We start from the raw sequence: 25,209 nt of genomic DNA, 5'->3' as shown, positions 1-25,209 counted from the left end.
GACACTAAGAGGTGAAAGTAAATGCCACCAGCAGCTGTTTTATTCCCTAGGGGCCCACCTCCTACCGCCCCCCAGGGTGCAGGGGCTGGCAGCTGCCCCGCTGTCTGCACCCAGGGGGTACAGCCTGCCACCCCTAGTGCCCTCCACTGCAGCTGGGCCCTGGGCAGCTCCCAGCCTGCGGTCGGGGTCCCCCCTTGCCGGAGGCAGCAGCCAGCCTGGGGAAAGCCGCTTAGGAGCAGGGAGGATTAGGCTGGCTCCCAGCTGTGCGGCTCGCCCTGCGGCGCGGGGCACAAAGGCACTTGGGGGGGCGGCCCGGGGCCGGCTGCTGGCTGGGCTGTGGCTGGGGAAGCGCCACCCTGACCCCTGGGTGTTTGGCAAGAACGTCAGTCAAGTCTCGGGCAGGGGTGGGCAGCTGGGAGCTACCAGGCCCGGCAGGGTGCCAGCCGCCAGGCCCCGGCCACAGACACCCAGGTGCCCTGGAGCTGCCCAGCTGGCAGCGGGACGCTGTTCACCCCTTCCAGCCGCTGCTGCTGGCTCCGCCATTCCCCCTCCCCCCAACAAACCCTCAGCGTCCCACCGGCCTACAGCAGCCCTGCCCGAGGGGAGATCGAGCAGGTCCCTGGCTCCTGGGCCAGACTCCCCCCCCCCAGGGATGCACAGGGCCGGGGCCGGGCGTGGAGCTGTCCAGTGGGCGCTGGCTCCGAGGGGCCGGGGCTTTGGCCCCCTGCTTACTTGACGTTGAAGACCATGAGCGGCCGCTCCTCCCGCTTCTGCCAGGGGCTCTTCTTGTCGCCCAGCTCGTCGGCGCCCTCGCCCGGGTCGGTCAGCTCGTCCTCGGGGCTGGTCATGGAGTCCCGGCGCAGCTCGCTGGCACTGCTGCGGGAGCTGGCGCCCCGGCTGCGGCCCCGGCGGGGGATGGTGGCGGCCCGGGCCTCGGCCGCCTCGTCCAGCAGGGCGTCAGGGAGTTGTCCTCGGGGGAGCAGATGGCCGTGCGGCTCTCGCTGCTGCTCTGCTCCGCGTCCTCGGGGAAGGCCAGCTTGGCGTAGGGGGCGGGGGCGGGGAGCCGCTCCTCCTTGGCCCGCTTGTGGGGCCTGGCCTCGGGCAGGTCCACGCCCGAGTCCAGGCTGGCGTCGTTGCTGCGGCTCCGCTCGCCACCCTGCAGGTCGATGTAGGAGTGACGCACCTGGGAGGAGCGCCCGTTCCAGCGAGACGAACCAGGCCCGCGGGTGCGGCTTCACCCCCAGCTCCAGCAGCTTCTTCTCCGTCAGCGCCTGCAGCTCCCCGTTCAGCTGGGCCATGGTGGACTCGTTGAAGAGCACCGGGATGGTGACGGAGCCGCTGACCGAGGAGGAGTGTGCCCCCCAGCTCTGGCCCTCCGAGCCCTCGCCCTGCGGCCGCGGCTGGTCGTGCGGCCCGCTCTGCCCGGGCAGGCCCTCCGCCTCGGGCTGGCCTTCGGCCGGGCCGCCCAGGGCCTGCTCGCCGGAGGGGTAGTCGGGCGCCAGGCGCATGTAGTGGGCCGGGATGACCAGGGTGGGCATGACGCTGCGGTACACGCTGTCCTTCACGTGGTCGATGGAGCCGCAGAAGATGAGCTGGCCCGGCTGGGTGAGCGAGCTGGGCCGGGCCAGGTGGTCGGCCGACTGCGAGAGCATGAAGTCGGAGGCCTTGGGCTCCGCTTGTGGCCCCCCGTAGTGCTCGAAGGGGGGCGGCAGGGGCGGCGGCGAGGGCGGCTCCTGGAGGTAAGGCTTGCTCTCGGGCCGGGCGTGCTTGCGCTTGTAGTCCTCCAGCAGCGGAGGCTCGAGCGCACCCGGCCCCTCCACGGAGCGCGCAGCCTTGAGCGGGAAGCTCTCCCCGGGGCGCGGGAACTCGGGCTTGGGGGCGCCCCGCTGGCTCAGCGAGTCCGCGGGGGCCTTGGCGCCGGGCCGGCCCTTGTGGCGGAAGAAGTCCTCGCGGGAGCTGCCCAGCTCGCGGGTGCTGGAGAAGGCCGACTTGAGGATGGGCGTGTGCGCCTCGGTGTCGCCGGCGGACGAGGCCGTCTCCAGGTGGCTGGTGCAGATCAGGTTGAGCTGGGACATGGAGGTGGCCTGGTCTCGCTTCGAGGGGTCCAGGGGCCCGGGGGGCTGCAGCTTGCGGTGCTGCTGCCGGGGTTTCAGACACTTCCGCCTGGGGAGACAGGCCCGGTTAGGGGGCCCCAGGGTGGGAACTGCCCTGGGCAGGACAGGCCCAGCCCCTGCCCCCCACCCTGGTGTGCTGCTCCCCCGGGACCCCCGGCCTCACCTGCAGTAGTAGATGAGCAGGCAGAGCAGGCTCAGGACCAGCAGCGCCAGCGCGCCCAGGATGGTGAGCAGGAAGACGGTGTGGTACGCCGCGATGTCCCTCATCCCCGACGCCAGCGCCACCAGCCCTAGCAAGGCAGCAGCGGGTCAGAGCGGGACGGGCGCCCGGCCAGCCAGCAGCTGCTCCCTCCCGCCGGGGCCGGGGCCGGGAGCTTCCGGGGTCTAGACCCACTCTGGCGGCCCTTGGACAAGTTCCCCTCCCCCGGGGGGGCAGGTCCCACGCCCATGCAGCGGTCAGCACGGCGGGCTCCAGGCACCGCGCTGCCAACAACACTAAGCAGCCGCTCGCCCGCTGCCAGCCCCAGGGCACGTGCTGAGACCTCCCTGCCCATGGGCCCCCCATTTCACAGGTGGGAGCCCCATCGCCCAGGCTCCCCACCTGGGCACGGAGCCGTCCCACGTGCCCCCCCCCCAGGCACTCAGCCGTCCCGTGTGGCCCCCCCCGGGAACTGAGCCATCCTGCGTACCCCCCCCGGCACTCAGCCGTCCCGTGTGCCCCCCCCGCGGAACTGAGCCGTCCCACGTGCCCCTCCCCCCTGGCGCTCAGCTGTCCCACGTGCCCAGCTGCTGCCCAAGCCGCTCTGTGATTCGGACCAGCACTCCCAGGGCAGCGCTTCCTTCCCGGCACGTCCATCCCCCCGCTGCTCTGCCCCCCGGGCACCCAGATCCAGGATGCTCCCATGGTGCCAGCCGGGGCGTCGGCCACTCCAGTGGGGGGCCAGGGCCAGGACAGACCCACCCCAGGAGCCTGTGGCCGGGGGCTGGCCCCCCACGGACTAGGCAGCCGGGATGCAGGGCCTAAGAGTCGTTCTGCTGCTTCACCTGTGCTAGGGGAGGGCAGGGCCGCAGCCCAGTACCCCAGCTGGGGCGAGACGAAGGTCCAGTACAGCTGGCGCCCCTCCTTCCGGATCAGCCCTGTCCCGTTCCGGAGCCACAGGCCTGGGGGCAACAAGGCAGTCAGCTGAGCCAGGCCACCGGCGCCTCTCCCCCGCCCACCTCCTGGGGTCTCCTGCCTCTGCCAGCCACCCCTACCAGATGGCCCAGAAGTTAGGGTCATGGCGGGCATGAGGGTGGCTAGCCTTGCTGAGGGGATTCCGGGTTCCCTATGCATCTGTGTCCTGGTTTGAACTTTGTCCCACTACTGGAGCCAGCAATATCCTGCAGCAGAGTTCCCCAGGCTACACCCCCTTTACCTCAGCTACTCCAGGGCCCCAGCTGCCGTGGGAATGAGCCTCACCCAATACTGTGCCCTGGAGCGGAAGAGAAATTCGGTGAGAACTTCACTATGATGGCAGGATGCTGAGCCGAGCCCAACTCTAATGGCTGAATAGCAGGGACTGAGGCAATAAGGCTGGCAATGTAACCTTAACTCTGCCCTCGTTCAGCAATGCATCCTTAACTCTGCCCCTCATTCATCTGCAGCCCATCCCTCACCCTGGGGATTGGACCCCCCCAAGGCTCAGATGGAGCCAGACCCCTGGAAAAAAACAAACCACGAGCTAACCCCAGAGCAACCTGTCAGCCTCGCACAAGTCCTGGATGCTGCCTCCGTTCCCTTGTACACACTGTGCCACAGCCCCGTGCTGCCCTGCTAAAGCGCACATGGCCACTGCCAGAGGAGCAGGGCAGCCATGCCTGCGCGCCGCTCCTGTGCCCTGCAGCGCGGGGCCCCGGCTGTCCTGCCGACACCCGCGGGCTCCTGCATCCCTTGGAGAGGACAGGGAGCAGGGCATGGCCAGCTTCTTCCTTTCCTGGGGGGAGGGGCACACCCCCTTGTCACATTACTGGATTCTAAAGATCACTGTTGCACCATGGGGGTGTTTGCCCCTAAAGCCGGTACAAAGGGGGCCGTGTGAGGTTCTGTTCTGCGGATTGCGTGTGCTATTCGTGTACTTGTATGATGTCTGCATGGGGAGTTCTAAAGATGGACTCTGTGCTGATGCTGGAACATTCTCTGTCTGAGACAGAGCACGAGACAATGAATCCCTGGTGCCAACACACCTGAGGAATGGGACTGATCCCTGCAGACCAGCCAGGGCGTGAAACAGAGATCGGTCACTCGACCATGTGACCTGCTCTGCCCAGGAGGATGCCAGGGGAGGGATATAAGTGCCGGGTGGCACCCTCCGTCTGGTCTTCAGTTTAGCTCTTGATCCCAGATGGAGCCTTGCAGGGAACAACGAACCGGAAAGAACTGTGGACCCATCCTGACATAGGATGTACACCAGAGACTTGTAAGATAGCAGTTATAACATCTCTGCTAAGAGCCTGCATCGAGAACTGGGTGATTCGATGCATGTCATGTATTCTCCTTAACAACATAAGAACGGCCGTACTGGGTCAGACCAAAGGTCCATCTAAGCCCAGTATCCTGTCTGCCAACAGTGGCCAGCACCAGGTGCCCCAGAGAGGGTGGACCGAAGACAATGATCAAGCGATTTGTCTCCTGCCATCCCTCTCCAGCCTCTGACAAACAGAGGCCAAGGACACCATTTTATCCCCTGGCTAATAGCCTTTTATGGACCTAACCTCCATGAATTATCCAGCTTCTCTTAAACTCTATTATAGTCCTAGCCTTCACCGCCTCCTCTGGCAAGGAGTTCCACAGGTTGACTACATGCTGTGTGAAGAAGAACTTTCTTTTAGTAGTTTTAAACCTGCTCCCCATTAATTTCATTTGGTGTCCTCTAGTTCTTCTATTGTGGGAAATAATAAATAACTTTTCTTTATCCGCCCTCTCCACACCACTCATGATTTTATAGACCTCTATCATATCCCCCCTCAGTCTCCTCTTTTCTAAACTGAAAAGTCCCGGTTGTTTTAACCGTTCCAAACCCCTAATCATTTTAGTTGCCCTTTTCTGAACCCTTTCCAAGACCAAAATATCTTTTTGAGGTGAGGAGACCACATCTGTACACAGTATTCAAGATGTGGGCGTACCATAGTTTTATACAGGGGCAGTAAGGGTATGTCTACACTACCCCGCTAGTTTGAACGAGGGGGGGTAATGTAGTCATCCGCAGTTGCAAATGAAGCCCGGGATTTGCATGAAGCCATCCAGTGCCATTTTTAAATGCTGGCTAGTTCGAACCCCCGTGCCGCGCGGCTACACGCGGCATGGAGTAGCTAGTTCGGATTAGAAGGAGTACACGAGGAGTACACGAGGAGTACAGCTAGTTCGGATTAGAAGGAGTACACGAGGAGTACACGAGGAGTACAGCTAGTTCGGATTAGAAGGAGTACACGAGGAGTACACGAGGAGTACACGAGGAGTACAGCTAGTTCGGATTAGAAGGAGTACACGAGGAGTACAGCTAGTTCGGATTAGAAGGAGTACACGAGGAGTACACGAGGAGTACAGCTAGTTCGGATTAGAAGGAGTACACGAGGAGTACACGAGGAGTACAGCTAGTTCGGATAGAAGGAGAGTTCGGATTAGAAGGAGTACACGAGGAGTACACGAGGAGTACAGCTAGTTCGGATTAGGAGGAGTACACGAGGAGTACACGAGGAGTACAGCTAGTTCGGATTAGGAGGAGTACACGAGGAGTACACGAGGAGTACAGCTAGTTCGGATTAGAAGGAGTACACGAGGAGTACACGAGGAGTACAGCTAGTTCGGATTAGGAGGAGTACACGAGGAGTACACGAGGAGTACAGCTAGTTCGGATTAGAAGGAGTACACGAGGAGTACACGAGGAGTACATGAGGAGTACAGCTAGTTCGGATTAGAAGGAGTACACGAGGAGTACACGAGGAGTACATGAGGAGTACAGCTAGTTCGGATTAGAAGCCTAATCTGAACTAGCTACTCCATGCCGCGTGTAGCCGCACGGCACGGGGTTTGAACTAGCCAGCATTTAAAAATGGCACCGGATGGCTTCATGCAAATCCCGGGCTTCATTTGCAACTGCAGATGACTACATTACCCCCCCTCGTTCGAACTAGCGGGGTAGTGTAGACATACCCTAAGATATTCTGGGTCTTATTTTCTATCCCTTTCCTAATAATTCCTAGCATCCTATTTGCCTTTTTGACCGCCGCTGCACAGTCTGTGGAAGTTTTCAGAGAACTGTCCATGATAACTCCAAGATCTCTTTCCTGATTTGTCGTAGCCAAATTAGCCCCCATCATACTGTACGTCTAGTTGGGGTTATTTTTCCCGATGTGCATTACTTTACACTTATCCACATTACATTTCATTTGCCATTTTGTTGCCCAGTCACTCAGTTTGGTGAGATCTTCTTGGAGTCCCTCACAGTCTGCTTCTGTCTTGACTATCCTAAACAGTTTGGTATCATCCGCAAACTTTACCACCTCACTGCTTACCCCTTTCTCCAGATCATTTATGAATAAGTTGAAAAGGATTGGTCCCAGGACTGACCCTTGGGGGACACCACTAGTTACCCCTCTCCATTCTGAAAATTTACCATTTATTCCTACCCTTTGTTTCCTGTCTTTTAACAACCTTATTCTCCTGCTTTTCTTTCTTTTATTAATAAACCTTTAGATTTTAGATTCTAAAGGTTTGGCTCAGCGTGATCTTGTGGGTAAGATCCAGAGTGTAAATTGACCTGGGAACTGTGGCTGGTTTCTTGGGACCAGAAGAACCCGTTCGGGGTGGGTGAGATTGGGTTCTATAAGCCCTCACCTGTGTTAGGCCTGGGGCTGATTGGGGCACAGGAAGAGCTGGGTGTCTGAGGGGTTTTGCTCTTGAGGCTTCTGCCTGGCCAGACTGGCAGCTGAAGCACTCGGTGCGACTGGTTTGTGGGCTGTTTGGGAAAGTCTCCAGTCTGGGGCTGTAAGGAGCCCCAACTTTGAGCAATTCGCCCTGAGTGGACACCCTCAGTTGTGCCCAGACCCGGCCTGGCCACACGCTTGGGAGGGGAGGATATGGGGCTGAAAAAACATTTAAAAATCAGATTTTTGGGGGGAAGATTAAATCATCAACTAAACATTTATATTTTGTATATTGTAAAATTTACAGCTACATTAAATTCCCTCACAACCACGTTACACATACAATTCAATACTCCTCCCAATGACTTAATGGCTCTAGTCTGTCCGGTCTAACTACTAACTCGTCCCTCTCGAAAACTCTGGGCTTTCCGTTCCTGACTGTCAGCAGACTAAGTCGTAACATGTGCAGAGACAGACACGAGCTGAACCAGATTGGTTTTGTTTTGTGCTTATGTAGTGGTGGACCTGAGCCAAGCATGACAGGAGTCAGTTAAGACATGGTCTCAGACAGTCGACAGGAAAGGATGAAGGCAGCATAGAAAGGAACTGTGGGATGCACTGGAAAGGAAAAGGGAAGATTTTCAGCACACAGAACGTTCTATATTCTCCCCCCGCACTTCTGCAATGGAAAACCTGCCCTTGCTTCTGGGCGTAAGAGAGAACCTACCTAGGAATATTTTGAAGAAATTCATTCCATGAGTAAAAAAGGAAAATGTGCCAAGTGTAAGCAGGACAAGATGATACAGGGCCCAGTTACAAAAATAAAACAGCAGTTATTTACTTGTTCCCGTAACACAAGAACTAGGGTCACCAAATGAAACTAATAGGTAGCAGATTTAAAACAAACAAAAGGAAGTTTTTCTTCATGCATTGCAGTCAACCTGTGGAACTCCTTGCCAGAGGATGTTGTGAAGAGTAGAACTTTAACAGGGTTTAAAAGAGAGCTAGATAAATTCATGGAGGTTAGGTCCATCAATGGCTATTAGCCAGGATGGGCAGGAAAGGTGTCCCTAGCCTTTGTTTCTCTGGAAATGGATGACAGGTGAGGAATCACTGGATGGTTCCCTGTTCTGTTCACTCCCTCTGGGACACCTGGCACTGGTCACTGTCGGCAGACAGGACACTGGGCTAGATGGACCTGAGGTCTGACCCACTCTGGCCGTTCTTACGTATCACAAGGAAAACTGCTTATTGGAAGAACGTGATGTGAATGAATCTGTGGCTATGGCTGAGTGAATCAACTGGTTACCAGTGTAACTAATTCACTTTGCAATCATCATTCTTCTCTCTGCCTGTCAGCACAAGTGTGATTTGACAAGTGAATTCCCAAAATGTTTATGGCGTTGGATGTTGCTAGAAAAACCCATGTAGCTTTGCTAATCCGTATGGCTTGTTTAATGAGTTCAGTAGGTTTCGAATCTCTCACTCAAGTCTACAATTCAGAAAGCTGCAGTAAGAGCTCGAGTTGCTAGTTGCCACTGAATGTCAATTTCTTATTATAGAATATATGGCCCTTATTTTGGAAACTCATGGCCGCAGACTAATGGGGATGCCACAAATCTGTTCTCTAATTTATATCAGCATAACTCAGCTTTTCCAAGGGAGCCCCATTCCAAACACAGACGTGCCAGGGAGTCCGACGGGGCTTACTCCAGGCTGAGTGGGCGCTAAGCACAGTCAGTCTGAGCTTCCGTAGTTACTTGATCCGAATCTACCCTGGAGGGGACTGGGGCTCTCCTTGCTCCCATCTCCCCTCCCTCCAGCTGCAGCCTGTGATCCCAGCACCAGCCCTCACCCCCGGACGGCAGCATCTCCTTGGGAGGGCAAGGCTGCGCCAGCCTGGCCCCATGCCTGCATCCCGTTCAGCCCTGCAAAGAGCCACGGGGGACGCCAGCACCTCCCCGGGCCAGCAAGGGGACTGGGGAGTCCTGCTGGGAGCCAGGCTGAGACCTCCCAAACTTCCCCACATTCCAGAGTGCCCAGCCCCGCCCTGCACCCCAATCCCCACAGCAGCGGGTGCCCGGCATGCTGGCCCTTACCGCTCTTGGCGTCGAAGCGCCAGGCTGGCACGCTGCTGGCGCTGCTGGCGCTGCTGGCAGGAGGCAGCGGGATGGACAGATGCACGGGGCCTGACAGCTGCACCTCGGTGCCGTTGCCCGTGAAGAGGTGGACGCTGACAGCGGCGATGGGTACCAGCTCCAGCCAGGTGCTATTGGCTAGGGAGGGCAGGGGGCATCAGACGGGTCTTTGCTCCCCCCCCCCGATGACTTCCCTCCCTGGCCCCCCTCCTAACCCTTCCCCAGCCCCCTCCCTCCCATCCCTCTCCAGGGCCCCACTCCTTCCCATTCCTTCCCCAGCCCCCTCCCTCCCAGCCCCTCCCCCTCAGTCCCATTCCTCAACTGGTCCCTCCCTCCCATCCCTCTCCAGGGCTCCTCCCACCCATCCCCCGCCCCCCTCCTTCCCATTCCTTCCCCAGCCCCCTCCCTCCCAGCCCCTCCCCCTCAGTCCCATTCCTCAACTGGTCCCTCCCTCCCATCCCTCTCCAGGGCTCCTCCCACCCATCCCCGCCCCCCCTCCTTCCCATTCCTTCCCAGCCCCCTCCCCTCCCATCATGCCTCAATTGGCCCCTCCCCTCCCATCCCTCTCCAGGGCTCCTCCCACCCATCCCCTGCCCCCCTCCTTCCCATTCCTTCCCCAGCCCCCTCCCTCCCAGCCCCTGGCCCCTTCCCTCTCATTCCTCCCCAGCCCCCACTCTCCCAGCCCCCTGACCCCTCACCCCCCGCCCGCCCGGTACCACTGCCGTTGCTCTCGGCCCCGATGAAGGAGGGAAGCCCCGCATGTCGTGGGCGCCGCTGGCGGACCGTCAGGGAGGCGGAGAGCTGGCTGTACGTGGAGCTGCGGGGCAGGCGGGCTGCCTTGCGCTGGAACTGCACCCCACGGCTGGCTCCTGGCTCCTGCAATGACAACGGGCATCGGGCACCAGCCTTGCCCCGCTGGTCCCCACCCTCGGGTGCCAAGGGCCCCAGCCTGGGATCCTCAGCAGCCCTCCCCTGCGCGTGCACCTCACCCAGGGTCCCTGCGCGGGGTCTCCACAGAGATCTGCCCCAACCAGGGGCCCTTCAGGACCGGGGACCGGACTCCAGCTCCTGCCCACGCTCTCACGATGGCTGGGGGGCAGGCACACTGCCCCCCTTGCATACGCTGCCCCCCCCGCACCCGCTGCTCCCCCTCCCGGTACGTGCTGCCCCCATCACTCTTCGTGTTCCCACAGGGGACCCAGCTCCAGCACAAGGCCAGGGTGGGGTGAGGGCTGGTGCAGCAGCACCTCTCCCTGGGGTCCCCCCGTTGCAGGGGCACAGCGAGGACCAGAACTCGGGGGTCTGGCTCTACCCGGACGGCGATGGGGCTGGCGGGCTGCGGCCTCACCTGGGGATCCCAGCAAGATCTGCACCAAGTCCTCGTAGAGGATGAGGGTGGCGGGCCGCTCCGGGAGCAGGTACAGGCTGACGGAGGCGTACACTGCAGAGGGACCAGGCGTGAGCTGCAGGGCAGGGCAGGGCAGCGCGCGGGGAACGGGGCGTGTGCCGCAGGGGGAGGGGAGCAACCACCCACGGAAGCTGGCACAGAGCGGAGACCTGGCAGGATGCCGGCTCCTGAGCCTGGCACCGAGACGGGGGAGAGCCAGCGAAACGCACTGCCGGCTACCCCAGGCCCTGCCTCTCCCAGCAGGGGGGCGCTGTGGGGAGGGGGCAGGGTGCTGGCTCGGGGGCTCTGGCTACCCCCCGCCTCAGGCAATCGTGTGGCCAGGCTGGGAGCCGACATGCAGGGCGCTGAGTGTGGGTCTCCAATCGCAGCCCCCCCGCTGGCTGGAGTCTAAGGGGCTGGGGTGCAAAGAAGCCCATTTGCGGGCGAGTCATCGGCCCACAGGCTGCCCCAGACCCCCCCATGCTCACATGGGGTAGCGACCCCCAAGGCCGGGCTTAGGGCAGAGCACCCATAGGGTCCCAGGAAGAGGACAGGGCCCGTTCCAGAGCCCCACGCCTGGCACTTGGGGCACGTGCTGGCAGTGAGGCAGGCTGGGGGCCCAGGCGGAGGGATTCAAGCCCTGGGGCACTGCACTAGAGCCAGCCCGCCCCCCTGTCCCCCTGCCAGCCGCTGCCAGGGCTGCACACGGGGCACCCGCCTGCCCTTCGGCAGCGTTTTCAGCCAGCCCAGAGGGGCAGCTGGTCCCAGCTCTGGGCTGTGCCCGGAGCTTCCCTGCAGGGCGGCACTGCTGGGGGGGGGAAGCCCGTCAGACTCACACTGGGGGGCAGGAGCGACCCCCCAGGAAACGGGAGCCCCAGCCGGACCCTGGCAGGGCAGGGAGCTCCCCTGGGTTGACCTCTGCCCCTCCCCCGTAGCCACGCTCCCCCAGTTGCTCCTGCAGCTCTTCCCAAAATAGCGGCAGCAGCAGCTGGGGGCTGCCAGGCGCAGGGAGGGCGTCAGACGTGGGGTGCAGCTGTGCCCAGGAATTCCCACCCCCAGCCCTACAGCCCTGGCCCTGCCCCACCCTGCCTCCCGCAGCCAGCTGGGCCGGGGGTTGGGGGTCAGGGCACACCCGTCTTGTTCGCAGCCCGCCCCACACGGATGCCATCCCCACCACTGTGCCCGCCTGGGGGGGCCCCTGCCACGGCCTGAGCAGCACAGACCCTCTGGCTGTGGCCCCACGCCGCAGGGCCATGAGCGTGGATCTGTTAGACAAGAGCACCAGGGGTCAGCCCTCCGCACACACACCCCTGCCCCCGTGTGTCCCCTGCCCCTCGTCCACTGCCCCCCAGCGCACACGAGACCCTCGCCCCCCTACCCCCTCCTCCCCAGCCAGGTAATTCCCCCTGCCCCTCACCCACTGCCCCCCCAGCGCACACGGCCCTCGCCCCCTACCCCCTCCTCCCCAGCCAGGTAATTCCCCCTGCCCCTCGTCCACTGCCCCCCAGCACACACGACCCTCGCCCCCTACCCCTCCTCCCCAGCCAGGTAATTCCCCCTGCCCTCGTCCACTGCCCCCCAGCGCACACGACCCTCGCCCCTACCCCCTCCTCCCCAGCCAGGTAATTCCCCCTGCCCTCACCCACTGCCCCCCAGCGCACACGACCCTCACCCCCTACCCCCCTCCTCCCCAGCAGGTAATTCCCTCTGCCCCTCACCCACTGCCCCCCAGCACACACGGCCCCCCACTCTCTACCCCTCCTCTCCAGCCACGTAATTCCCCATCCCTCACCCACTGCACAGCACACATGACCCCGCCCCCTATGTGCCCCCATGCACCTGTCTGCCCCTCACCCCTTGCCCCCTAAGCACACACTACCCTTGCCCCCCGCCCCCTATTGCCCCCATGCACTCCTCCCTGGCCCTCACCTCCCAGCCCCCCACATACAACCCCCATTCTCTCCTCCACAGCCATGTATTCCCCCTGCCCCCGCGCACCCCTCCCCTCACCTTCACACTCTCTGCCCCCGTCACTCCTCCCCCGGCCGTGCGGACACCCCTGCCCCAGCACACAGAGCTGGGGGGCTCTGACGCCCACATGGGCGCATCCTGCCGCGCGCAGCAAGGTCACCCCATCGACCGTCTGCACCTCATCAGCACGCGGCCCTCAGGCAGCCACTGCCTGGCGCTGAGCCCAGGCCAACGCTGGCCCCGGCCCCCACGTGAATGGAGGGATCGGGGGGAGGGATCTTCGGGGGGGACAGGCTGGGGGGGGGCTTGGATACCCACCGTGGGGCAGTGTCAGACACTGCAACGGCCCCCGCAGCCCACCCTGCGCTGTCTCTGCCCCGCCCCCAGAGCACACATGGGGAGCAGGTCTCTGCTGCCCAGCCCCTGCAATCCCAGGGTGGCTCTGCCCCCTTAGCAACATCACCCCCTGGGGCCAACCCAGGGCCAGCCATGTGCCCACCACCTGGGATCCCTCCTCAGTCTGTTGGCAGAAAGGGGGGGCGCACTAAGGGACCGTCTGCAAATGTCCAGACCAGGAAGAGGGTGGCCCCAAATCCCAGGTTACCTGCACCCCACACCTCCCCCAAAGGGAGCGTCCCCTGGCACCGGGCCGCACTCACAAGGCAGCTTGTCGACCCGCCAGGGCACGGAGTTGGTGACGAAGCCGCGCTTGGCGGCGGTGACCAGGATCCAGGTGCCCAGGCGGTAGCTGATGGGCAGCATCCCAACGCCCTCGTGGTCCGTGGCGCCCGACGCCAGCGAGGTCTGGTTCCCGTGCACCTCCACGGCTGCCTGGGCCAGCGGGGAGAGGTCGCTGCTCTCGTACACCTGCACCTTGATCAGCATCTCTGCGGGGAGGAGTTAGGGGGCAGGGGCTGTCACAGGGGCCTGCCCAGAGCCCGCTGGGCCCCCCCAGCAGACCCAGCCCCCCGCCGCCCCAAGCACAGGCCAGAGCCCCTCGAACCCTTGCTAGAGAGAAGCCAGGCCCACGAGCAGCACCCCCAGATGCCCGCAGCTGGGGCTGCCCCATGGCATGCAGAGTATCTCCCTCCCCGCCCCTGGCCAGCTCCAGCGCCTCCCTGGACGCTTGCCCAGCCACACAGGGAACCAAGCAGCACGGCCCAGCAGCTCTCCAGGAATCCCTACAGCCGGACCTGGCAAATGCTGGGACCAGCTGCAGCCCAGCCTGCTGGCTCCGGACCCCAGCTCCCGCGGCAGGGAGGGGGCCGTGGACCCTGGCCTGCAGCCACCTCCGCCTGGGACATGCTGCCCCCCAGCTGGGAATGAGCCCGCGTGGGCTGGCCCAGAGCGACTGGAGAGCACCCGGGGGCCGCGCCAGGGGCCTGCGAGGCTGGGTTGCTAGGAGCTGGACACGTGGGTGCCCTTGAGTGCGGCTGGAGCCTTGGTACAGATGCTGGGTCGCCAAACGGGGGGGGGGGTGCTTTGCCCCAGGGTCCGTGGGGTCCCCTGCAGCCACGCTCCCAGTGCAAATCGCCCGGGGGCTGGCGCTCCTGGGCACACAGATCAGTGCTAGCGGGAGGTGCCAGGGCCCAGAGCAGAGGGCAGTGCCCACCCCCACCGGCTGGTCCGTCAGGGCCAACTGCCAGGCGCTTGGCTGCCTCTGCCGCCCACATGCCCTACACACGGGGGTCCCAGGGCACCGGGCCATGCGCAGGGGCTGCCACCTGTGAGGAAGTGGGGAGCTTGGGGGGCTGAAAGGGGGGCTCGGTGCCCGGAGGTTACTGGTTCAATGTGGCAAAGGGGGGCAGTTTGGTGATTCAGAGACCAGCCCAGAACTGGAGCCGCGGCGTCTGGTGCCCTGGTGACCCTGGCCCTGCTCAGAGGACACGGTCAGGCCAGACGACAGACAAGGGGCGGCAGAGGGGACCCCGGCGACCGGCCCAGCTGGTCCCAGCGAGGGGGGAACATTGGACGGGGTGGGAGACGGAGAAGAGGGGCCCGGGCGACCCCTCTTACCCGGGAGAAGACACTGGCGGGGGAGGGGCTGTTGCGGGGGTGTTGGGGGCTGTTCTGGGGGCTGAGGGCAGAGCAGGCAGGACTCAGCTGGCTGCAGGGAGGCTGACGTGTGGGCCGGGGCCAGGCCGACTGGCCGGAGGGACCCGTTGCTGCGTTCAAAGCTCAATAAACCCTCCGGTTCGGGGCTGGCTGGGAGTCTAGAGAACAGGGCTGCACATTCCTCGGGGAGGGGAGGCCCGGGGTCCGGAGGGAGGGGACCCCCAAAGGGGCTCATGGCAGAGGCAGGCGGCTGAGGCCTGAGAGGCGCCCGGGCCCCCCAGGAGAAAGGACCCCCCCACTGGAGCTGTCTCGCTGCCGCACTGGAGCGGGGGGATCCGCCCAGGAGCCGAGTGCGGGCACCACCCATGGACCGTGACAGCCCCCAGCCTGACCCGCTGCCAGTGCCCGGCCGGGCCAGAGGGGCACTGCCAGGTGGAGGTGCCTCTCCAGACGGACCCGGAGCCCGAGTGCGGCCGAGCCGTGCCCAAGCCGCTGAGCGAGCCGGCCAGGCCGAGCTGGGTGCCGGGAAAGGGGTCGCCGGATGGGAGCCCCGGGCCCCTCCCCCCCCCCCCACGGCCCCGCTGCAAGCAAGCCTTGCACATCCCCAGCCAGTGCCGCCGGCTGCAGCCTCGGGCCACCGGGTCCCTTCCCGTCACCACGGCAACGGGCCTGTTCACCCTGGCAAGGCCGGGCCGATGGCACCAGGCCCAGCGCGGCCGCGTGGGCAGGAAGCAGCGTCCCGGGCCCGGCCGCCCCACTGCCAGGCGTTGCCATGGCAGCCACAGGGCGGCAGCAGGCCCGTCTGGGGGGCGGCTGCAGGGACGAGCATCCCCCTCAGCCAGGGCCGCCGGGCTCTGCAGTCAAAGCCCCCGGCCAGCCCCACGGCACCGCTCCTGCCGGTCAATCCACTGGCGCACTCCGCAGGCCTAGTGGTCAGAGCAGCGTGGCCGCATCAGGCGTGCGCTCTGCTGGCTGCCAGGGTTAACCACCCCTGCCACTGATGTCCTGGGTCGCTTTGGGCGAGTCACTGCTCAGTGCCTCAGTTTCCCCCTTCGTCAAAGCAGAATATCACTGGCCCACCATGGGCGGAGCTTAGGCCGAATTAATTAGTTTGCAAAGTGCCCTGCATCTCTGCAAGGGACGGGCTGGAGACGCCCCTGGGGCGCCCTGGTCACGCCAGCTCCAAGGGCACATATGGGAGGGGCTCTGCAGCTCTCAAACCAGCCCCCGGGAGGCTACAAGCCCGTCAGAGGATCAGAGCCTGCACCTTGGCAGCCATCCCAGGCTGCGAGCAGCAAGCCCTCCCTCCCCCCCAGAGCATCGCTCCATGCCCGCCTCCCCAGGCACGGGGCCTGGGCACGAGGGCCCAGGAGCGACCAAGCGCCAATCGATTCCCAGCGCTGCTCCAGCAACGCCCGCCCGGAGCACGCAGGCCACCGGCCCCCGTCGCACAGCTGGGCCCCCGCAGCGCCGAGAACCAGGCAGCCGCCACAAGGACGCAGGATCCCCCGGGCCATGGTCCCTCACGCCAGGCTGCTCCGGGGGTTATTCCAGGGCAGGTCTCCAGCCTGCGCCAGCCAGGGGCTCACACTGGCACCAGTGCTGCTGCAGGGCCCCCCACGTAGTCGCACCCCATTTTCAATGGTGCCCATGTGCCCCCCGGCTCAGAGGCTGAGGGGCTAGGAAAAGCCCTTTCACCCCGACGCAGCAAGGGGGACTGGGAGGCAGGACGCCCAGCCCAGTTCCGGGGGAGCATGCAGGGGATTACAGCAGGAGGCTGGGGACCCTGGGTTGTATTCCTGGCAGCACCATCAGGCCTCTAAGCAAGCCCGGCCCGGCTGTGAGCCCTGTGTGGCCAGGACGGTGCAACTCGCTGCAGCCGGGTGCGCTCCATGCTCTCAGCCCATCCACAGCCCGGGCGCCTCTCGCCACCCCCACACTGGCTGCAGCCGGGGAAACCTCGCCACTGGGGGGCTAGAGGGAGCCCCGGGGCCATTCTGACCTGCGGGGCGGGGGGGACACGCCAAGCGCAGCGGCTCACACCTCAGCCCTGCACTGGCCCAGCGCCAGGGAGCATGGGGGAGCTGAGAACGGGCCCTGGGGGGGCGCTGAAAAGGGGCCCAGCGCCAGGAGAGGAAGGGGCTGAGAACAGACCTAGGGGGTGCGGGGGGGAGGGGAGCCAAGAACAGGCTCAGCGGGCGCGGGGAGGGGGAAAAGCCAAGAACAGGCCCAGCGGGCGCGGTGCGCGGGGGGGGGGCCGAGAACAGGCCCAGCGGGCGCGGGCCGAGAACAGGCCCAGCGGGCGCGGGGAGGGGAAAAGCCGAGACAGGCCCAGCGGGCGCGGGGGGGGGCCGAGAACAGGCCCAGCGGGCGCGGGGGGGGGGCCGAGAACAGGCTCAGCGGGCGCGGGGGGGGGCCGAGAACAGGCCCAGCGGGCGCGGGGAGGGGGAAAAGCCGAGAACAGGCCCAGCGGGCGGGGGGGGGCCCGAGAACAGGCCCAGCGGGGCGCGGGGGGGGGGGGCCGAGAACAGGCCCAGCAGGCACGGGGGGGGGGGGGCCGAGAACAGGCCCAGCGGGCGCGGGGGGGGGCTCGGCTCAGCAAGCGCTGGGTGGATCCTCTGTGGCGCAGCCTCTGGGTGGAGCGGGAGGTGAGTCCCTTGCAGGGCTGCGAGAGCCCAGCCCCCAGCCCCCCCCGCCAGCCAGCCCGCGGTGTCTGCGCCCAGATGTTCCCCAGATGGCCGGGCCCTTCAGTCCCAGGAATTCGAAGCAGCCTGCGCTAGCGACACGTCCCCAGCAGCCGGGGGGCGCATACCAGGGACAGGCGGGCGCATTGCAAAGCAGGGTGGGGTGGGCGGGGGCCGAGGGTGCAGCTGGGGGTGGAATGCCCCCGCGCCAGGGAACAGCGTCCTGCCGCCCGCACGCAGCCGGCAGCTGGTCCAGCCTGTCAGGCCCAGGCCACCCTTAGCCAGGTGGCCAAAGCAGGTCGCTCCCCCAGCAAGAAGATCTGGGGGGCAGGGAGGGGGCCTCTCCCTGAGCACAGAGCCACCCACCCCACCTGCCCCAGTGCCAGGCGCTGCCTCCCCCCACCAGCCAGGAGGGTTCTCGACAGCCTGGGAACGCTGCAAGCCCCCTGGGCTGCCCTATCCCTACCCCCCCGGTGCGCCCCGTGGCTCTGCTGGGCTCTGGAACAGGGCTGCCAGGGGTCCGGCTTCGAACCCGACAGTCCAGTATTGGAGCTTCCTGCCTGGGAACCAAAGCGGGAGAATCCAACGGGCGGGGCGCTGGGACGTCGATTGCGATGCCACGGCCAGTGCCCAGGGTTTCTGTTGAAGCCGCCCGGCAACCCTGCTCTGAAAGGACCAATCCCATCCCCCGCTGCCAGCCCCCCCCCGCCCTCTCCCGGGATGAGCCTGCACCCTGGGGGAAATGATTGCCCCCCGCCCCACCCCCATCACCCACCCGGCACTTTCGGTGCCATCTGGCCCCACCCACAGGGTGAAGCGGGCAAAGCCCACAGACCCCTCCCAGCATGGCCTAGCCTGGCTCCCAGGCCTCTCTCTGGCCCTTCACAAGATGGGGAAACTGAGGGCAAAGGCAGGTTGAATCACCAGTGGACCATCACCCTGGCTCTCACCACTGGACTCCACTGCCCCCCTGCAGAACCAGGGCCCAGTGAAGCCAGCAGCGTCTGAACAGAGCCCTGGTCACTCTGGGGGTGGCCTGCACCCCCCGGCACAGCAGCCCCAAACTGCACAAGCCACCAGCCTGGGCCCACACCCATTTTGCAGGTCCCTGGGGGCCCCGGCCTCCTGCCCCCCACCCCACAGTGCTTCTTCCCCTCTCCCCCATCCCCTCCATGCCCTGAGGCTCCCCCAGGGCCGCCCAGCCCTCCCACAGCAGAGCACCAAGCTGATCCCCAGGGACGTGCTGGCCTCCCACTGGGTCAGAGACGGGCACTGCTCTGCCCACAGGGGGCAGGGAGTTCCCCAGCTGGAGCCCCACTCAGCAGTCACCTGCCCTCCTCTGGGGGTGCAGCAGGGACCCCCCTGCTCTGAACTGGGCCCATTCCAGGAGGGGAACCTGGCCCTTGCATGGCAGACAGGCAGCCCTGGCCAGATTCCCACACTCAGCGTCCAGGCCCTGGGCTGCTCCTGCTCCAGCGCCAGCTCCCCCATCCTGCTCCGCCCCCTCAAGGGGCTTGAGGAGCAGGCTGGGCAAAAGCCCAACAACAGGGACCAGGAACAGTAAAGCTGGATGCTGAGCTGGGCACCAGGCACGGCAACTGCACCGCGAGAGCCCAGGGCGCCCCAGCAAACGGACAAGGCAGAACCAAGCATGAACTGTCCTAGGGAAACTGAGGCACGGGGAGCTTAAGGCAGAATTTCCCAGGAGCCTTTGAAAACCCAGCCCCAAGCGGACACCGACCCTGACCCGCTGAGTCTCGCCCAGTGCCTTCCCCACTCCTCGTTCCCTTATCCCCTCCTCACGGGTCCCCTGGCCAAGGAGCTGTCACCCCCTAATGCTGGCCCAGTGGAGTCCCAAGCTGCAGGGCTTCCGGTGGGGCCGGACTGAGCGCGGGAGGGGGCAGGCCCGGGTCCTGGCCTCCCTCGTGTGCTCTGCCATGGGGGAGGCCAATAGCCCGTTCGGAAGGCGACCTGAAAGCTCGCAGGGTCCCCCAGCTCCAGTTGCTCCGCCCCAAGGCAGAGCCAGGCTGATGCCAAAGGAGCTTGCGGCTGCACCGCAGAGGTGCTGCATCTGCATTTCAGCACGTGCACGGGGCCAGGGCACACTGAGCCACAGCTGCCAGGGGGGACACCCAGGGCATCTCCCCAGAAGGTAGCCACCCTGAGGGGAGCATCCAGGTAGAAACCACGGCCACAGGGGGGAGACTGACCCTCAATCCCAGCTTCTAGAGCCCAGCGGGCAGAGCAATAGCCCCTCCTAGGCCAGACGGCCCAGGACCTGCCAGCCCTGCACCCCCAGAGCCTAGAACGCGGCAACCCCACATTGCAGGGAGGAAACCGAGCCCAGGGGGCTCATCTGAGGCCTCCAGTACATTGGCGGCATGGGCCCCGGCAGTCCTGAGACGCAGCCCCATGTTCAAGGGGGCACCTTCCTTTCTCAGGGCACCCCAGGGCTGGGACAGCTTTGAATTCAGGCTGGGACGGGAGCAGTTGCGTGGAGGGGAACATGGAGCAGAGCCTCTGCCCTGACACAGGCAGCCACAGCAGAGGCAGGCAAAATACCGCCTGTCCATCCAGCACCATCTCGCGAGTCTCGGGCAGGCTCCCTGCCCGCCCTGTGCTCTCTGCTCAGCCCTGGGGGGCTCTGCACGCTGCCCCCACCCCCAGCACAATCTTGCAGCTTCCACTGGCTGGAAACCAGCCCGGAGGCCCCCCAAGGGGCGTGCAGAGAGCACATGCGCCCCCCCCTCCAGTCAGTGGGCCCCTTCCACCCCAACTCCCCTGCCCCATGGCACCTCAAACCCTCGGCACCCCGCTCCTGCACCCATAGCCCCTCCCAGGCCCTAACCCTCTCCCCACCCTGCACCCCTCCATGAAGAGCATGAAAGAATGAGGCCCTTGGTCACTTGCCAAATTCTTGGAGTGGCCCCCACCCAAAATCATTGCCCACCCCTGCGGTCCAGCCATCCTGCTGGCATCCAGCACCCCAACCTCCTCTCACTAGGGCCAAAGGGCATGGGGGGTCCGAGCATCCTTCACCCTCCTGCCAGAGAGCTAACAGCCACGGACACCCCTGCCAGCCCCCTCCCCTTTCCCAGCCTGCCCCCCACCCCGCAGGCCATGGCACCTAGCAAACAGCTGCCAGCTCAGGGGAAGGGCATCTGGGTGGCCCCCAGCGTGGACGGGAACCCCTGGAGACACGGATAAACTAGGAGCAGGTGGTACATGCCAAGGAGCCACCCAGACCCCGTGCCCTGCAGGGAAAGTGCCGATCCCTGGGGAGGGCGAGACGCCTCGTCTCTGCAGCCGGGCATGGAGGCATCGGGGGCGCCTCCCCCACCGCTGGGGCTGGGTGGAAGGAGAACAAAGGATGTGGCAGCAGGACAGGGACAAGAGGCATCAGCTGAGCCGGCCACGGGCCAGGGCTGGCAACGCTGAGGCTGCGGGGCGGGGAGTGGGGGGCAGGGCAGGGCTGGGTGGGCAGGGACTGCGGGGTGGGAGTGAGGGGCAGGGCAGGGGCTGCGGGGCGGGAGTGGGGGGCAGGGCAGGGGCTGCGGGGCAGGAGTGGGGGCCCCGGCAGGGCTGGGGGGGCAGGGACTGCGGGGCGGGAGTGGGGGGGCAGGGCAGAGGCTGCGGGGCAGGGACTGCGGGGCAGGAGTGGGGGGCAGGGCAGGACTGGGGGGGCAGGGGCTGCGGAGCGGGAGTGGGGGCCCCAGAAGGGCAGGGCTGGGTGGGCAGGGGCTGCGGGGGCAGGAGTGGGGGGCCCTGGCAGGGCTGGGGGGGACAGGGGCTGCGGGGCGGGAGTGGGGGGCCCTGGCAGGGCTGGGGGGACAGGGGCTGCGGGGCGGGAGTGGGGGCCCTGGCAGGGCTGGGGGGGCAGGGGCTGCGGGGCGGGAGTGGGGGGCCCCGGCAGGGCTGAGGGGGCAGGGGCTGCGGGGCGGGAGTGGGGGCCCCGGCAGGGCTGGGGGGGGCAGGGGCTGCGGGGCGGGAGTGGGGGGGGCCCCCGGCAGGGCTGGGGGGCAGGGGCTGGGGGGCGGGAGTGGGGGGCCCCGGCAGGGCTGGGGGGGCAGGGGCTGCGGGGCGGGGAGTGGGGGCCCCGGCAGGGCTGGGAGGCAGGGGCTGCGGGGGCGGGAGTGGGGGCCCTGGCAGGGCTGGGGGGGCAGGGGCTGCGGGGCGGGAGTGGGGGGCCCCGGCAGGGCTGAGGGGGCAGGGGCTGCGGGGCAGGAGTGGGGGCCCCGGCAGGGCTGGGGGCGCAGGGGCTGCGGGGCGGGAGTGGGGGGCAGGGCAGAGGCTGCGGGGCGGGAGTGGAGGCCCCAGAAGGGCAGGGCTGGGGGGCAGGGACTGCGGGGCGGGAGTGGGGCCCCGGCAGGGCTGGGGGGGCAGGGGCTGCGGGGCGGGAGTGGGGGCCCCGGCAGGGCTGGGGGGCAGGGGCTGTGGGGCGGGAGTGGGGGCCCTGGCAGGGCTGGGGGGGCAGGGGCTGCGGGGCGGGAGTGGGGGCCCCGGCAGGGCTGGGGGGGCAGGGGGCTGCGGGGCGGGAGTGGGGGGCCCCGGCAGGGCTGGGGGGCAGGGGCTGGGGGGCGGGAGTGGGGGGGCCCCGGCAGGGCTGGGGGGGCAGGGGCTGCGGGGCGGGAGTGGGGGCCCCGGCAGGGCTGGGGGGCAGGGGCTGTGGGGCGGGAGTGGGGGGCCCTGGCAGGGCTGGGGGGGCAGGGGCTGCGGGGCGGGAGTGGGGGGCCCCGGCAGGGCTGGGGGGCAGGGGCTGGGGGGCGGGAGTGGGGGGCTCCGGCAGGGCTGGGGGGGCAGGGGCTGCGGGGCGGGAGTGGGGGGCCCCGGCAGGGCTGGGGGGCAGGGGCTGCGGGGCGGGAGTGGGGGGGCCCCGGCAGGGCTGGGGGGGGCAGGGGCTGCGGGGCGGGAGTGGGGGCCCCGGCAGGGCTGGGCAGGAAGCTCCTGGGGTCCTCGCCTGGCGCCAGGGCGGGGGGTGGCAGGCGGGGCCCCCCAGACAGCGCTGGGTTTGGTTTGGGGGCCGGAGTGAGCCCGGACCCCCCTGGGGGCTCCCTGTGCCCTCCCCAGGAGCAACCCGCCTGGCCCAGAGCAGAGCCAGGGCCCAGGGGGGGTCCCTATCGAGAGGCCGCAGCCCCTGCAGCCTCCATGGGGCGGGCGCCGGTTCCTCTGCCCCACGGCGCAGCAGCCTGGCAGGGGAGCAGGTGCCATGGCAACCGAGGGAGACTTCCAGGCAAGCCCCTTTCCCACGCTGCTCCTCAAGGAGCCAGGACAGATTCCCCCGCCCCCGGCTCCCTGCCGTCCCCCCCGGCTCCCGGCTCCCCGCCGTCCCCCCCACGGCCCCCTGCCCCCGGCTCCCCGCCGTCCCCACCCACGGCCCCCTGCCCCTGGCTCCCCGCCGTCCCCCCGCCCCCGGCTCCCCGCCGTCCCCCCCACGGCCCCCTGCCCCCGGCTCCCCGCCGTCCCCCCGCCCCCGGCTCCCCGCCATCCCCCCCACGGCCCCCTGCCCCCGGCTCCCCGCCGTCCCCCCGCCCCCGGCTCCCCGCCGTCCCCCCCACGGCCCCCTGCCCCCGGCTCCCCGCCGTCCCCCCCGCCCCCGGCTCCCCGCCGTCCCCCCCACGGCCCCCCGCCCCCGGCTCCCCGCCGTCCCCCGCCCCCGGCTCCCCGCCGTCCCCCCCGGCCCCCTGCCCCCGGCTCCCCGCTGTCCCCCCCCCCGGCTCCCTGCTTCAGCTTCCCCCCACCCCCACCACAGACTTCCCTGACCCCGGCTCCCCGCCATCCCGCCCACGACCCCCCCCACCCTGGGCTCTCCCTCAACCCATCATAGACCCCTCCCCTACCCCCAGCTCCCCGCGCCCCCGGCTCCCTGCCCCTCCAATACAGACCCCTGCTCCCCCGGCTGCTCCCCGGCCCAATCACAGACCCTCCTGCCCTGGCTCACCCCCATCCTCACAGACCTCCCCACATCTCCCCAGCTCCCCAAAGATCCTCTCCCCCGGCCCCTGGACATCAGCCACAGATTCCAGCCCCTCCCCCCCGCCACAGGATTCCCCAAGGATCCTGGGGACCAGCAGACTGGGATTCAAACAGCTGCAGCCCCCCATCTGCAACAGGCTGGGTCAGGTGGGGGGCAGAGCAGGGGGAGGCAGGTACCCGGGGGAGGGGGCAGAGCAGCGGGAGGTGGGTAGGTATGGGGTAGGGTTAGAATCTAGCAGGGGAGATGGGTACGGGGGGGGAGACAGAGCAGGGGGGAGATAGGTACGGGGGAGGGGACAGAGCGGGGGGGGAGATAGGTACGGGGGTAGGGTTAGAATCTAGCAGGGGAGATGGGTACGGGGGGGGGACAGAGCGGGGGGGAGATAGGTACGGGGAGGGGACAGAGCGGGGGGGGGAGATAGGTACGGGGGGGAGGGGACAGAGCGGAAGGGAAGATAGGTACGGGGGAGGGTACAGAGCAGGGGGGGAATAAGTACAGGGGGGAGGGGACAGAGCGGGGGGAGATAGGTACGGGGGAGGGGACAGAGCAGGGGGGGAGATAGGTACGGGGGAGGGACAGAGCGGGGGGAGATAGGTATGGGGGGAGGGGACAGAGCGGGGGGAGATAGGTACGGGGGGAGGGGACAGAGCGGGGGGAGATAGGTACGGGGGGAGGGGACAGAGCGGGGGGAGATAGGTACGGGGGAGGGGACAGAGCGGGGGGAGATAGGTACGGGGGGAGGGGACAGAGCGGGGGGAGATAGGTATGGGGGGAGGGGACAGAGCGGGGGGGAGATAGGTACGGGGGAGGGGACAGAGCGGGGGAGATAGGTATGGGGGGAGGGGACAGAGCGGGGGGAGATAGGTACGGGGGGAGGGGACAGAGCGGGGGGAGATAGGTACGGGGGAGGGGACAGAGCGGGGGGAGATAGGTATGGGGGGAGGGGACAGAGCGGGGGGGGAGATAGGTACGGGGGAGGGGACAGAGCGGGGGGAGATAGGTATGGGGGGAGGGGACAGAGCGGGGGGGAGATAGGTACGGGGGAGGGGACAGAGCGGGGGGAGATAGGGTACGGGGGGAGGGGACAGAGCGGGGGGAGATAGGTACGGGGGAGGGGACAGAGCGGGGGGAGATAGGTACGGGGGAGGGGACAGAGCGGGGGAGATAGGTACGGGGGAGGGGACAGAGCGGGGGGGAGATAGGTACGGGGGGGAGGGGGACAGAGCGGGGGGAGATAGGTACGGGGGGAGGGGACAGAGCGGGGGGAGATAGGTACGGGGGAGGGGACAGAGAGGGGGGGGAGATAGGTACGGGGGAGGGGGACAGAGCGGGGGGCGATAGGTATGGGGGGAGGGGACAGAGCGGGGGGGAGATAGGTACGGGGGAGGGGACAGAGCGGGGGGAGATAAGGTACGGGGGGAGGGGACAGAGCGGGGGGAGATAGGTAAGGGGGAGGGGGACAGAGCGGGGGAGATAGGTACGGGGGAGGGGACAGAGCGGGGGAGATAGGTACGGGGGGGAGGGGACAGAGCGGGGGGGAGATAGGTACGGGGGAGGGGACAGAGCGGGGGAGATAGGTACGGGGGAAGGGGACAGAGCGGGGCGGGGGAGATAGGTACGGGGGAGGGGACAGAGCGGGGGGAGATAGGTACGGGGGTAGGGTTAGAATCTAGCAGGGGAGATGGGTACGGGGGGGGGACAGAGCGGGGGGGAGATAGGTACGGGGGGAGGGACAGAGCGGGGGGGGAGATAGGTACGGGGGAGGGGACAGAGCGGGGGGAGATAGGTACCGGGGGAGGGGGGACAGAGCGGGGGGAGATAGGTACGGGGGGGAGGGGACAGAGCGGGGGGAGATAGGTACGGGGGGAGGGGACAGAGCGGGGGGAGATAGGTACGGGGGGGGAGGGGACAGAGGCGGGGGGACGGGGGAGATAGGTACGGGGGAGGGACAGAGCGGGGGGAGATAGGTACGGGGGGAGGGGAC

At 66.7% G+C, this 25,209-nt stretch overlaps 2 protein-coding genes across 2 annotated transcripts in view; one reads left to right on the top strand and one right to left on the bottom strand.

The window, feature by feature from the left end:
- The window catches only part of GRN (granulin precursor), a 45,916-nt gene that overhangs the window by 15,840 nt on the left and 4,867 nt on the right, over nt 1-25,209 (top strand).
- Nucleotides 13-15,376, bottom strand: LOC142821005 (protein FAM171A2-like). The gene is given in 11 exon segments (XM_075911482.1): nt 13-952; nt 955-1,198; nt 1,200-2,163; nt 2,278-2,404; nt 3,159-3,275; nt 9,116-9,292; nt 9,871-10,009; nt 10,011-10,030; nt 10,503-10,595; nt 13,172-13,399; nt 15,245-15,376. Coding segments are annotated over 11 exon segments (2,430 nt in total). The 5' UTR covers nt 15,342-15,376; the 3' UTR covers nt 13-728.

This window comes from Pelodiscus sinensis, chromosome 29, assembly GCF_049634645.1.
Source record: "Pelodiscus sinensis isolate JC-2024 chromosome 29, ASM4963464v1, whole genome shotgun sequence".
NCBI lineage: Eukaryota > Metazoa > Chordata > Testudines > Trionychidae > Pelodiscus > Pelodiscus sinensis.
Note: the sequence above shows the minus strand (reverse complement) of the source record. Positions and strands in the feature narration are given on the sequence as shown.